We start from the raw sequence: 13,655 nt of genomic DNA, 5'->3' as shown, positions 1-13,655 counted from the left end.
TCAGAACATTGTCGAGGTGCCTGAGTGGTCCACGTCAAGCTGAGGACGTGTCAAGGAAGAAGACCCGAGGTAAGCATTAAGTGAGCGAGTGTTAGGAGACCAAGATAGCAGGCCTGAGATGCAGCTAGTCGCACCCCTTTCCTGTTTCCTCTCGACTTTCAAGTTTGTCATAGAGTAATAAAGGTTTAGAGCATGAAAACGGGCCCTTTGGCTCATCTTGTCTATGTGCCAGCCCGCTTTCAGGCAGTGTATTCTTGATCATAACTTTGTCAAAAAGCTTTTCATCTTCTCTCTGGTTCTTTTGCTAGTGACTTTAAGGTGCGTCCTCTGATTACCAGTCCATCTGGTAATGAGAACACTTTCTTCTCATTTACTCCATTTAAAACCACAAACAGGTAATAGTATTTCAGGTTGATTGAATAAGCTATAAAATAAAAGAAAAACTGGTGTCAAGAAAGAGATATGAGAATAATCAAAAATAGATTTGAAACTTTAAATCTGTCATTTTGGCAAGTAAGAGTCCCTCATTTTTTTTGTTGACTTATGTACTAATTGCAGCTTAGAAAATGGAATGGGAATCTGCTTCCAGTTTTACCTTGAGGTGCCAGGAGACACCTATAAACTGTGAATGCTTATTTCCAAAAGCAGCAGGTTAGCGTGGGGAGAGTATTTCCTCCTTTCAAGAAAAGCCAAAATAAGGCATCGAAATGCATGAGAATGGCACGTCCATCAAATGGAGTTTGTGGGTGGTAACTATATGGTGTTTGAATTAGTGTGGGTTAGTGAGTCAGTGCCACAGAGTAAGAATAATAGGAAATAGATGCTATTAACTTTTATGCTATTAAACACTGCTCACCATGTTGTATGAGAAATCCTTACCACTGCTCACCACGTTATATGAGAAATTATCACCATTGTTCACCACTTTGTATGAGAAATCCTCACCACTGCTCACCATATTGTATGAGAAATCCTCACCACTGCTCACCATATTGTATGAGAAATCCTCACCACTGCTCACCATATTGTATGAGAAATCCTCACCACTGCTCACCATATTGTATGAGAAATCCTCACCACTGGTCACCAAGTTGTATGAGAAATCCTCACCACTGTTCACCATATTGTATGAGGAATCCTCACCACTGCTCACCATATTGTATGAGAAATCCTCACCACTGCTCACCATATTGTATGAGAAATCCTCACCACTGCTCACCATATTGTATGAGAAATCCTCCCCACTGCTCACCGTGTTGAATGAGAAATCCTCACCACTGTTCACTACATTGTGAGAAATCCTCCCCACTGCTCACCATATTGTATGAGAAATCCTCACCACTGCTCACCATATTGTCTGAGAAATCCTCACCACTGTTCACCAAGTTGTATGAGAAATCCTCACCACTGCTCACCAAGTTGTATGAGAAATCCTCACCACTGTTCACCAAGTTGTATGAGAAATCCTCACCACTGCTCACCATGTTGTACGAGGTTGTCTGTAAAGTTGTTCACTGTAGGGTAGGTTTGTTGTCACCTTTCTCTTTCAAGGTGAGGTGTATAGGGCTCATTTGGTCTGGTGTGATTGAGGAGAACCACATGCTGTGTCCAATGAGAAGAGGCTGTTATCATAAAGATGACGTTTATTACATACCGGCACCTTTGTACAAGTTACACTGATATAATAGTTATTATTATGATAATGTTGGAACCACTGCTGTTTGATTTATATTAGTGATATGCACTTGGGCAAATGGGACATAATTTAAACATTTGCTGACAAAGCTAGGAAATGTTATAAGTAATGATGACTTCAGCAGGTGTTAGTTGGATGTCGACAGACTGGCAAAATGGTAGATGACATTTAATACAGAGAAGTGTCCAGTGAAACATTTTGTTTGGAGGGATGACTGGATGCAATATGAACAAAACAATGAAATTTTGAAGAGGGTGCAGGAAAAGAGAGACCTAGAAGTGGTTGTGCATAAATCTTTGCAGGTGGTAGCACAAGTTTAAAAGGTAAAGGATTTTTGCCTTGAAAAATAAAAGCTCATCATGATAGAATCTTTAGAGAGTGGAAGCAGCCCTTCAATCCAATGAGTCCACACTGATCCTCAGAGCCTCCCACCCAGACCCAACCCCCAATGACCCACCTAATCTATACATCCCTGAATACTATGGGTGATATAGCTTGACCAATTCACCCAGACCAATCCCTGAACACTATGGGTAATATAGCATGACCAATCCACCCAGACCCAACCCCCTATAACCCACCTAATCTACACATCCCTGAACACTATGGGTAATATAGCATGACCAATCCACTTGGCCTGCACATCTTTGGACTGTGGGAGGAAACCAGAGCACCTGGAGGACACCCATGCAGACACGGGGAGAATGTGCAAGCTTCACATGGACAGGTGCCTGAGGGTGGGATTGAACCTGGGTCCCTAGTGCTGTGAGGCAGCGGTGCTAACCACTGTGCTGCCCCTGTGAGTAGAAAAGTCAGGAAGGTGTGCTCAGTCTTTATAAAACACATGGCTGCATCTTTATTTCATAAGTTCTGGGTATAGAAGATAGAACATAGAACAATACAGCGCAGAACAGGCCCTTCGGCCCTTGATGTTGCGCCGACCTGTGAACTAATCTAAGCCCCTCCCCTACACTATCCCATCTTCATCATCATCCATATGTTTATCCAATTTTGGAAGAAGGCCTTAGACGGAGCACAGAGCCAATTTCTGACATTGGACCAGGCTGTGTGATATTGGTAATGTGGAGAGACTGGAGAATGATTGGGATAATCATTGTCTATGTCCTGTTCTATGATTGGGATAAATTAGTTCTCTCTGTGGAATGTATCCTACATGCCTCACAATCAAAGCTTTGATTATGTTGAAAGGTAATTATCATGTATTCCTTTATCTTACTTTACAGAGACAGAAGATTTGTTTGAGACTACGTACAGACTTATTCCTGCGAATCTGAAGTCTTCCTGCTCAATATTGCGAATCGGGTGCACTATCATCTTCTTTAAGGTAGGATGACAAATGTGAATGGTATAATCCAGAATGGGTTCTCATCTCATTGATCTGTATGAAGCCAGTACAACTGTTAATATATCATATTGCTGCATTTTCCAGATGAGTAATAAACACAATGTCATTGATTATTGTTAATTACTGTACAACAATGGGATAGTTCCAGCTGATTATTTCTAATACTTTTCAATCTCAGACTGTGGCACTTGGTATAGTTTTTTGGGTGGATTGCCTCCAATCCTATGAATGGAATTCCAGGTTTATGGACTTCAAGTGTTGGCCTTTAAGTAAACTACACTTTGCAGGTGCCCCTGTTGACAGCTAAGATGCACTTTTTACCATAATAATTCCTTGGTGACCAAGTGGGTCCATGAGAAACCTCTGTCCTATTGCCCCTAATTTTACTGTTTATAATTTGTTATTTTTGGGAGAGAAAATATTTTTGGGTGGACTGTGTCTCCCTTCTCTGAATTTCTCTTCCTCTCTCCCTTTAATGTTGTGTCCCCTTTGAAGGCAATGATAATATAGTATATAATACTGCATATTCACAACAACCATCACGGAAAGATTCCAGTGTAATCTGACCGTTTCTTACTGTTGTTCATGTTTGGATGAGCCTTGACCATAACACGTAGTCTCCATTAGCACACTGACTGTTCTTCACAACAATTGGGCACCATTTAACTTAAGAAGTAATGTAATGTTTAATCTTTAAATTTATTTTGTTATTTTATTACTTTATTCTGAGAAGGACTGTAACATTTAACTTCTTAAAATTTTTTTTATCTTGTGTCTAGGTATTTTCTATCTAAAATGGTGTCAAGAATGGCAACTTTGTACACTTTTCACCGTACTCCTGTATTTCTGTACTTGAGTACGTGAGACAAGAAAATCTAATCTAATCTGACTAGATAGGTCACTGAGGTTGTCTTTCAAATGAATCCAGAAAAACCATCCCTCCGTCTAGGATCCTGCCCTTAAGGAGCTGGAGGTTGAGGGAGAAATTTAACTCAGATTGTAATTCACCCCATTTTATGGAGATAGGCCTGCATCAGATTATTTAGAACATTTATCTGTATAGGAAAATGCCACTTCTGACTCCTCCTAAAGTGAATTTGGTTTTTTCTAGTAATTTTTAAAAAATTCTTTCACTGGATGGTGGTGTAGCTGGCTGGGCCAACATTTATTGCCCTTGTCGGCGAGCTCCCTTTTTGATCTGCCACAATCCATTTGCTACAGGTAAACTGGCTGCAGTGCGAAGGGGAAAATTCCACAGTTTCGACCAATTAACACTGAGTGAATAATGATACATTTCCAAGTCAAGATGGTAAGAGACTTGAAGGAGAACTTGGTGGTGGTGGTGGAGTTCGCATGTATCTGCTGCTCTTGTGCTTCTTGATGGAATTGTTTGTGGGTTTGGAAGGTGCTTTTTGAAGATCTTTGGAGAATTTCTGCAGCACATCTTGTAGATAGCACACACTGATGCTAATGAGCATTGGTTGTGGAGGGAGTAGATGTTTGTGTTTATGGTGCCAATCAAGCTGGCTGCTTTGTTCTGGATGGTATCAAGCTTCTTGAGTGTTGTTGGAGCTGCACCCATCCAGGCAAGTGGACCATATTCCATCACACTCCTGACTTGGGCCATACAGATGGTGGACAGGCTTGAGGGAGACAGGAGGGGAATTACTTGCTGCAAGATTCCTAGCCTCTAATCTGTGGTTGTAGCCACAGTACATATATGACTATCCACAATTCTAGTCAATGGTAACCCCAGAATATCGATTGCAGGGGATTCAGTGATGGCGATGGTATTGAACATACAGCAATGATGGTTAGATTCTCTCTCGTTGGACATGGTCGTTGCCTGGTATTTGTGTGACCTAAATGTCACTTGTTACTCAGCAGCCTAAGCCTGGATATTGTCCAGGTCTTGCTGCATTTAGACACGGACTGCTTCGGTGTTTGAGGGGTCACAAATGGTGCTGAACATTGTGCAGTCATCAGCGAACATCCCCACATGATGGAGAGAAACCTTATGATGGAGGGAAGGTAATTGATGAAGCAGCTACAGGCAGTGGGCCAGTAGGGAACTCTTGCACATACGTCCCAGAGCTGAGATGACTGTCTTAGCTACGTATGAATATAACCATAAGACCATAAGATATAGGAGCAGAACTAGGCCATTGGGCCCATTGGAATATGAGTGCCCCCAGCCACAATAAATACCATCTGCCATTTCTCAGTTGCTGATCAATTATCTTGTACAAGAAGTAGCTTTTCTTTAACAAAATAACTGCACATAAAATACAACATATTATATTTCAAATTCTGTATCTTTATTGTAACATATACCACTTTTTTTTTGTTGAGGGTGAATACAGTGCATTTCACAATGCTTTTTTCACATTATCAACTGTAGCAATACACATGTAGTAACATAACAAAAACTAACGAATTAAAAATAATACTTTCCTGCTCCTTTAGTTAGCCAGCAGTTACTTGTTCCAGTATTCGAGATTGCAGTAGTTCTGCTCAATTCCTTCTTATCAGTCAGATATTTTTAATTCGGTCATCATGGAATCAGTTCATCAGGAATATCAACCATCCATACATCCTTGTGCCCTCTGGCTGGAACTGGCTCAAGCAGCCATCGTGGTTTGGACAAAGTGGTGAGATATTTGTGCTCCAATCCCCGAAGAACCGCCTGTCCCTCTAGCAACCTCATTTCCTCGGGACTTATGTCACTCGAACATTGCCAGGTCTCTCCGATATCAACTAATCCTGTGGTGCACACACAGAGGGATTTTCGCTTTTAGAATGGTAGAGACACGTTGTACAGAACCTAACTGTTTACAGTGAGGGGCTGCTGGGGAGCAGACATCACATATGACAGAAGCCCTGTTTACTTGTGGTGTCACCATCCTTTTATTGTTGTTAAATTTGTCAGGGCTTTATGTGACATAATATTTACGAAGGAACTTGAATGTTCTCAAAGAATATGGGACCGTGCCAATATCTGATTCAGTTGCAAGTTCCTCCCTCCCTTCCTCAATTCCTCCAATTATGTTTGACCTCCTCTATTCATATTGTCCCCTCCAGCCCTGGCTAAGGTGGGTTACCACATCTCTGCAGTAAAGACAATTGATAGTCACAGAGTGTACTTAAACTTTCTTCCCTTACTCGTTCCTTCTTCGCTTTCACTCTTTGTTCACAGAAATTAGAATCATGTTACAGCACAGGAGACCATTCGGTCCAACACGTCTCTACTGGCTCTCCAAAGGAGTGATTCACAAGTGCTATTTTTTTGTCTTTCCCATGTAGCCTTTCGTAGGTCACCAATTCCCCCTTGAGAGCCTGGTTGTAGCAGCCTCCATCATGTTCTCTGACAGTACATTCCAGATCCTAACCACTCGCTGATGAAGGGTCTAGGTCTGAAATGTCAGCTTTTGTGCTTCTGAGATGCTGCTTGGCTTGCTGTGTTCATCCAGCTCCACATTTTTTTATCACTCACTGTGTCCATTGGGTTCTCCTTGTCACTCCATTGTTTCTTTTCCCAATTACACCAATCGGAAGAGTTTCTCTCCATCTACTCTGTCCAGACCCCTCATCATTTTGACCACCTCCATCACACCTGCTCTCAACCTTACGCAAGGAAAACTTTCCTAATTTCTCCAATTTAAGTGAAGATCCTAATTTCTGGAACTATTCTTGTTAATAATGCCACTGACCATACTGTGAAAACTGACAATGCACAGTCTAGGAAGGCCGTGTTGCGTGATGGTATATCAGAGTGAATACTCACTACTGTACATCATTACAAAGATGCTGAAATAGCCAGGTGCTCTGTAGCAGTGATAATACCAGCAGACAAATCCAATTCATTTTGTTTTTAGGATAATTACCAATTTAAACAATCTGATGATTTGTACTAATGACTCGATTTACAGTTGTACTAAATAATGTTAAATATGTCAAAGAATGGCACTGAGCCACAAGGTGCAGGAAATTCTCAACAATTTGCAATTGTACAGAGCTTCTCATTGAGTAAAATGACCGAAGGTGCTTCAGGGAAATATAATGACCAGAGAGGCAAAGGAGAAGATAATAGCAACTAAAACTTGAAAGTGTTGGAGATGAGTAAATGGAGCCGCTTAGGAAGGCCATTGCAATGCTTGGATCCTCGACGTCTGATAACACAGCCATTAATGGTGTGGCAAAGTGAGCAGGAGGGCAATTTAAAAGAGCACAGGGGTGGTTGAAAACAGTTACAGAGACAGGGCAATGTTAAATTATAAAGGTATTTAAACGTGAGATAGGGAATTTTAAATTCGAGGCTTTGCGGGGCTAAAGGCCATTGGTGCATAAAATGCAGGCCAGGTGTGTGGGACCTCTGTGCTGGGGGAGGGCAGAACTTCTGGAGGTTTGCTGAAGTATACAAAGATCGAAGAATAGCGGGTCAGAGAGGAGTGTACTGGATGTGAAAATGACACTCGCATGGATAAGTTCACACGTTTAATCCCAAGTATGGTCGGAGATGATAGACATGACAGGTCAATCGTTGGTTAGACAGAGTCCAGGATTATACTCTTCTATTCAGAGTTTTATTTTAATTTAGACATCATTAAATATCAACACACTGTTGGCACTCCCTCCACTGTCCCCTAATCCATTTGCTGTCAGGTATTCCTACCTGACTCTATTAAACAATAACAGAAGATCTCAGCTGAGACAGGGATAGGAGTGATCCAACTGGCCTCAGCACTGCTAGATCCAAAAGAATTGTCACTTCGATAAGATACAGGCTGCTAGCAAATGCAGAACATAGCTGCAGCCTGACATCTCACTTACAGGCAGGAGAATGGGAAGAAAATAATGAAGCCAGGTTCTCATCATCCTTGAGAAATCTTTATTATTACCAATAATATAGTATCTTAAGCATTTTGGCATGTGCAAATCACCGTCTGTGTTTTGGACATTATAACAATGACTACAAGTCAAAATACTTTTATTTGTTGTGAAGTGCTTTTGGCTATCCTGAGGGAGTTGGGGTAGTGTCATATCAATTTTTCTCTTAACTTAAACTCTAATCCAGGCAAGAGTGATTATGGAAAGGTGCGTTTGAAATAGAACCATAGAATCCTTACAGTGTGGAAACAAGCCCTTCGGCCCAACAAGTCCACACTGACCCTCACGGCACCCACCCAAACCCATTCACCTAATCTACATGTCCCTGAACTATACGGGCAATTTAGCATGGCCAATCCACCTAACCTGCACATCTTTGGACTGTGGGAGGAAACCGGAGCACCCAGAGGAAATCCACACAGACACGGGGAGAATGTGCAAACTCCACTCCCTGAGGGTGGAACTGAGTCCGAGTCCCTGGCACTGTGAGGCAGCAGTGCTAACCACTGTGCCACCGTGCTGCTGTAGGTAATGTTTAAGTAGCTGACATTAATTAAGACAAATTGTATTTTGAATGCTATTCAATTTATGAGCTGCATGATCATTTAAACTTGAAACATAGAATCCCAACAGTGTGGAAACAGGCCCTTCAGCCCACCAAGAGCCACAGAGCATCCCACCCAGACCCATCCCCCTATAAACCCACCAAATCTACACATCCTTTAACACTATGGGCAATTTAGCATGGCCAATCCACCTAACCTGCACATCTTTGGACTGTGGGAGGAAACCCACGCAGACACAGGGAGAACGTGCAAACTCTACACAGACAGTCACCCAAGGGTGGAACTGAACCCTGGTCCCTGGCACTGTGAGGCAGCAGTGCTAACCACTGAGCTACTGTGCCACCCTTTTAAAGAGAATGAACACTTCACCTCTGGGTGGTCTCGAACCACCAACTGTCCAGATAGCAGCTGAACATGTTAACCTATTGCACCACAGACAGGCTCCTAAAGAACACACCTGAACAGGGACCTGAACCCTGGACCCTCAGCTTAAAAGTCTGATGCTCTACCGACTGAGCTATTCGGGCAAAACCATTTCTTAATTTTGGTGCAAGGAAGTGTGGTACAATATCTGATTTGTTGGCTGGCTCTTACCATTTCTTCATCTCCTTGCCCCTCCTCAGTCATGTGGGCACTACATTATAGAAAATATGTGAATGTATTTGGGAGAGTGCAAGAGTAATTTACAAGAACGGTTCCAGGTATGAGAAAGTTTAGCTATGAAGACAGATTGAATAAGTTGGGACTGTTCTCCCAGGAGAGAAGAAGGCTGACAGCAGATCTGATTGAGACTTTCAAAATCATGAGCGGGCTGGGTAAGAGTAGGTTGGGAAAAGTTGTTCCTGCTCAAAAGGAAGAACAAGAATGAGAGGGAATAGATTTAAAATGACGAGCAAACAAAGCAAAGGTGATACAAGAAAAAAACTTTTTCACATAGGGAGCTGTTACAGATGGAATGCACTGCCTGGAATTGTGTTGGACGCAAATTCAATTTAGGTGGCTATGGAAGACTATCTGGACAGTAACTGTGTGCAGGTATGGGGGGGAAAGGCAGCAGGTTGGCACTAGATCGTGAGTAAGTTCAGGCACGCTGGGCAGAATGGCCTCCTTCTGCACCATTACAGTTCTGTAATTCTGTACATGCCAGAAGGCAAGAAAGTGTTAGATGAGAAGGCGATAACAACTCAATGCAGAGTTGGAGGAAGACAGCAGGCTATGCAGCATCAGAGGAGCAGGAAAGTTGACATTTTGGGTCGGGGGTCCTGATGGAACTGTCAGCTTTCCTGCTCCTCTGATGCTGCCTGGCCTGCTGTCTTCCTCCAGCTCCACACTGTGTTATCTCTGACTCCAGCATCTGCAGTTCTTGCTACCTCTGAGATGAGAAGGTGATATTGAGTTTGGGATCTGCCATGGACTTGACTTACACAACCGATCCATGTTTTTCAGATGAAGCCGAATTGAGACAGTTGTCTTGTCTTACCGACAATTACTCCTCTGCCAAACTTCTCCCCTTCAGCTAGTAGGCTCTGTATTTGGGACTCGCTCATTTGCAGTGAGTGAGTGAGGATCTCTCTCCATCCCAAATCTTCCCAGTCTTTGTGAGCTATGTGAATGGCCAGGGTGCAGTCCTGCAGCTCAGCCAGCAGAGGTCTCCATCGGGTCTCCACTGTCTTCACACTGTTCAATATCAGGCCAGCATAAGGCTGGCGGAATGAGAGACAGCCAACTCTCATGGACAACCTCTTAAGCCCTTCAAAACAATAAAGGGCCAACTACAATAAGCCTATTCCAGATCCAGATCTGCAAGAAAACAGATAAACAAGTATCATCCTCAGTCATAATGTTGTTGACCTCAAATTTTTAATTTAAGAAAACTTAATCTTGTTTTGTTACATCTTCAGATTTGTAATAGAAACGTCTATTTCACAAATTGACAGTGTACATTTACTTCGGACTTTAGATAGCAGCTACTAGAGTCTGAGATAATAGGAAAATCCGTGGCGTGGCGGTAACATCACTGGGTTATAAACCAGAGACGCATCCTAATCCCCAAAGACATGAGATTTGAATCCCACCATAGCAGTGGGTAGAATTTGAATTCACATAATTAATAGAGTGAATTGAGTCATAAAAACACCTGTAATTGAAACCTAATCTCTGTAATAGTACTATTACCTACTGCCTATGGCTCTGTAGGTCTGATCTTGTAAGGTAAGCAAACCTCAGGCCTAGTTAGTATCAACTAGCTCAGTTAGTAAAGTGAGAGACCCTTAATCTCAGGGTTGTGGGTTTGAGCCCCAGGTTTCAGGTTGCAGTAGTGGTCTAAAGCCTTGATTTAAAGTTCCAGTGTCTTTCGAGATAATGTTGGTGTCCTTATCTCTAAGCCAGGCAGACTGAGGTCAAGTCCCACCTGCTCCAGGGAAGTGTAATACATCTCCGAACAGGTTAATTAGAAAATACGTATCATGAAATTATTGTCATAAAACCCCACTTTGTTCGGGGAGTAAAACTGCCACTGCCCTTACCTGGTCTGGCCTACATGTGACTCCAGACCCACAGCAATGTGGTTAACTCTCAACTCTCCTCTGAAATGGCCACTCAGTTCAAGGAGAGGTAGACATAGGCTGCAAATAGTGGCATTGTCAGCAAAGTCCACATCCCATGGAAGAATAAAATAATCACCATTTATTAAATTTTAAATTAAAGTTAGTTTTTAATTTATAATTTGTCAATTGTTTACTCATCATTTTCCAATCCATTTATCCTTTCAATGTGTTCCCTGCCCCCTACCTCACTGAAAACTATTCACTGGGTAGGTACATAGCACAAAACCATCTGACTCTCAATAGAGGAATCAAACTCACGACAGAATATGATTGTAATACTGCATTTGAGCAATGACTAACAACCCCTCTCCAAACTCTTAAAACTCGTTTTTAAAACTGCTTTCCCAGCTAGGTTTTGTCATTCTGGGATTCACAACCATTCATAAATTGCCAGAATTATTTTTTCTCTCAGTTGATTGTGAGATTTTGAAACTCTGCCTCCAAAAGTGATAGAGGAGGGGATCATTGGTTATTTTTAAGACCGAGATGATATTGCAGAAGACTCATACTGGACTCAAAATGTTAATGCTGTTTTTCTCTCCAGAGATGCTGCCAGACCGGCAGAGTTTCTCCAGAAATTCCCTCTCTGTTGTGGATAGATTCTTGTTAGGCAGGGAAACCAAGAACTGTCACAGGTAGATGGAAACATGGAATAAGATCTTATTGAATGGCTCAACAGATTCAATGGTCTCTGCAGGTAAGGACAGATTTCCTTCATCAAAAGGAACATTAGTGAACCAGATGGGTTCTTTTTAATGACAATGGTTTTCCAGTCATTACAATTACTTTTAACTCCAGATTTATTAATTGAATTTAAATTTCACCATCTGCTGTAGTAGGTTTCAAACCCACATCTCTAGAGCCTGAGAATATTAAAACTAAAGGATGGCTGGGCTGGAAGCCAATGTAGGTCTGAAACCTGAAATAAGAACAGAAGGTACTGGGAATACTCTGCTCCTTCTGAAAGCATCTGTGAAGAGAGAAACAGAGTTACCATTTTCATGAGATCATAGGTTATAGGAGCAGAAGAAGACCATTCAGCCCACTGGGTCCATTCTGCCCTTCAATGAGATTGTCTAATCTGGTGATCCTCAACTCCATTTTCCTGCATTTTCCTTTAATGCTTGATTCCCTTACTGATTAAAAATCTGTCCATCTCAACCTTGATTAGACTTAATGACCTGGTCTGAATAGCCCTCTGTGGTAAAGAATTCGACAGATTCACTCCCCTCTGAGAGAAGAAATTCATCTGTGTTTGAAATGTGTGACCCCTTATTCTGAGATAATGCCCTCTGGTCATACACTCTCTCACAAAGGGAAACAACCTCTCCGCATCCACCCCCTCAAGTCCCCAAAGAACCCTGTATGTTTCAATAAGGCTGCCCCTCATTCTGCTATATTCCAACTACAAGTCCAATCAATTTAAATTCCACCAGCCACCGGGGAATTTGAACCTGTGATCTACAGCAGTAATCTGGGCTAGTGGATTACTAATCCAATGATGTCAGTAGAAACGTAGAAAATAGGAACAGGATTGGGCCATTTGGCCCTTAGAATCTGCTTTGCCATTCAATGTACTCGTGATGATCAACCCAACTCAGTTCCCTGTTTCTGCTGTAGCCCTACACCCTTTGAACCCTTTAGCCCTAAGAACTATATCTGACACCTTCCTGAAACCATTAAATGTTTTGGCCTCAAAAACATTCCGTGGTCGAGAATTCCACAGACCCACCACTCTCTGGGTGAAGAGATTTCTCCCGATCTCAGCCCTAAGTGGCTTACCCTGTACCCTTAGACTGTGAACCTTGGTCCTGGACTCTCCAGTCATGGGGAACATCCTTTTTGTGGTTGTCCAGTCTAGTCACCGCTAACTGTGCTTACCCCGTTATTGTCAAGCCATTTCAAATCAGATATGAATGAAACGATCTGTAAAATGTGTTCTTAGATTTATTAAGTGGTTGGCAAATGGGAGTCAGTGTGAGTGACAATACAGGCTGCAGAGCTGTGGATGAACTGAGCTCAAGTTTATATGAGAAAGAATGGCTGCTTTAGAACACACAGAGCTGGAGTTAACAACATCAGCTACTATATTCCATTCAATTCAAACACTGTATCACAAATTGAACGCTCTGACTTCAGCTGCATGTATAATGCTAAATTAGAAATGGTGTTAAGTCATTATTTCAGCTCAGCGACTGCATACAGAGGGTTGGGGGGGGTTGCAATTTCTGGTCGGTGCAAATTACTCTGCACAGGCCACAAACAGCTTTATTCCTGGGGTTGTTTACAAGAGCTATTTAATAAGGACGAAGTGAATTCCAGCTGACCTTCCTTAGAAGACTGGGGCTTTGTGTGACCACATTGGGAGAAAGAGAGAAGATTCACAGGTCGGTGAACATGTCTTCATTCAAAATGAACACAGAGACACTAACCTTCACTACTGACTGCAGCCTGGGATCCTGAACAGGAAGCACCAGCCCAAACCAATTCATCATGCTAACAGCAATGCACAGGCCTAAGCAATTGATGACATA

The 13,655-nt window shown here is 42.2% G+C and overlaps 1 protein-coding gene and 1 non-coding gene across 3 annotated transcripts; both read right to left on the bottom strand.

Moving 5' to 3' along the window:
- Nucleotides 1-5,378: 5,378 nt before the first annotated feature.
- Nucleotides 5,379-13,614, bottom strand: zgc:110222 (uncharacterized protein LOC550336 homolog). Of its 2 annotated transcripts, none has more exons than XM_048544603.1 (3): nt 13,554-13,614; nt 9,996-10,315; nt 5,379-5,825 (listed from the first exon to the last, which is right to left on the bottom strand). In XM_048544603.1, exons 2-3 carry the CDS (start codon nt 10,246-10,248, stop codon nt 5,617-5,619), a joined length of 462 nt encoding a protein of 153 aa, XP_048400560.1. In that variant the 5' UTR covers nt 10,249-10,315; nt 13,554-13,614; the 3' UTR covers nt 5,379-5,616. The 2 variants fall into 2 exon arrangements, with proteins under 2 accessions (XP_048400560.1, XP_048400561.1); XM_048544604.1 differs by having other exon boundaries at nt 13,449-13,563.
- On the bottom strand, nt 8,970-9,042 carry trnak-uuu (transfer RNA lysine (anticodon UUU)). The gene has a single exon. It is a non-coding gene; the product is annotated as a tRNA-Lys (tRNA).
- Nucleotides 13,615-13,655: the final 41 nt, after the last annotated feature.

The sequence above is a fragment of the Stegostoma tigrinum genome, chromosome 15 (assembly GCF_030684315.1).
Source record: "Stegostoma tigrinum isolate sSteTig4 chromosome 15, sSteTig4.hap1, whole genome shotgun sequence".
NCBI lineage: Eukaryota > Metazoa > Chordata > Chondrichthyes > Orectolobiformes > Stegostomatidae > Stegostoma > Stegostoma tigrinum.
The sequence above is the reverse complement of the archived record's forward strand: the minus strand, read 5'-3'. Positions and strand labels throughout refer to the sequence as shown.

Excerpts from the sequence above, each read along its gene's own strand:
- zgc:110222 (XM_048544603.1), bottom strand. The coding sequence starts at position 10,248 with ATGAGAGTTGGCTGTCTCTCATTCCGCCAGCCTTATGCTGGCCTGATA. Across the intron at positions 5,826-9,995 it reads TGGCAGAGGAGTAATTGTCG|GATTAGTTGATATCGGAGAG; the intron begins GTAAGACAAGAC and ends TGTGCACCACAG.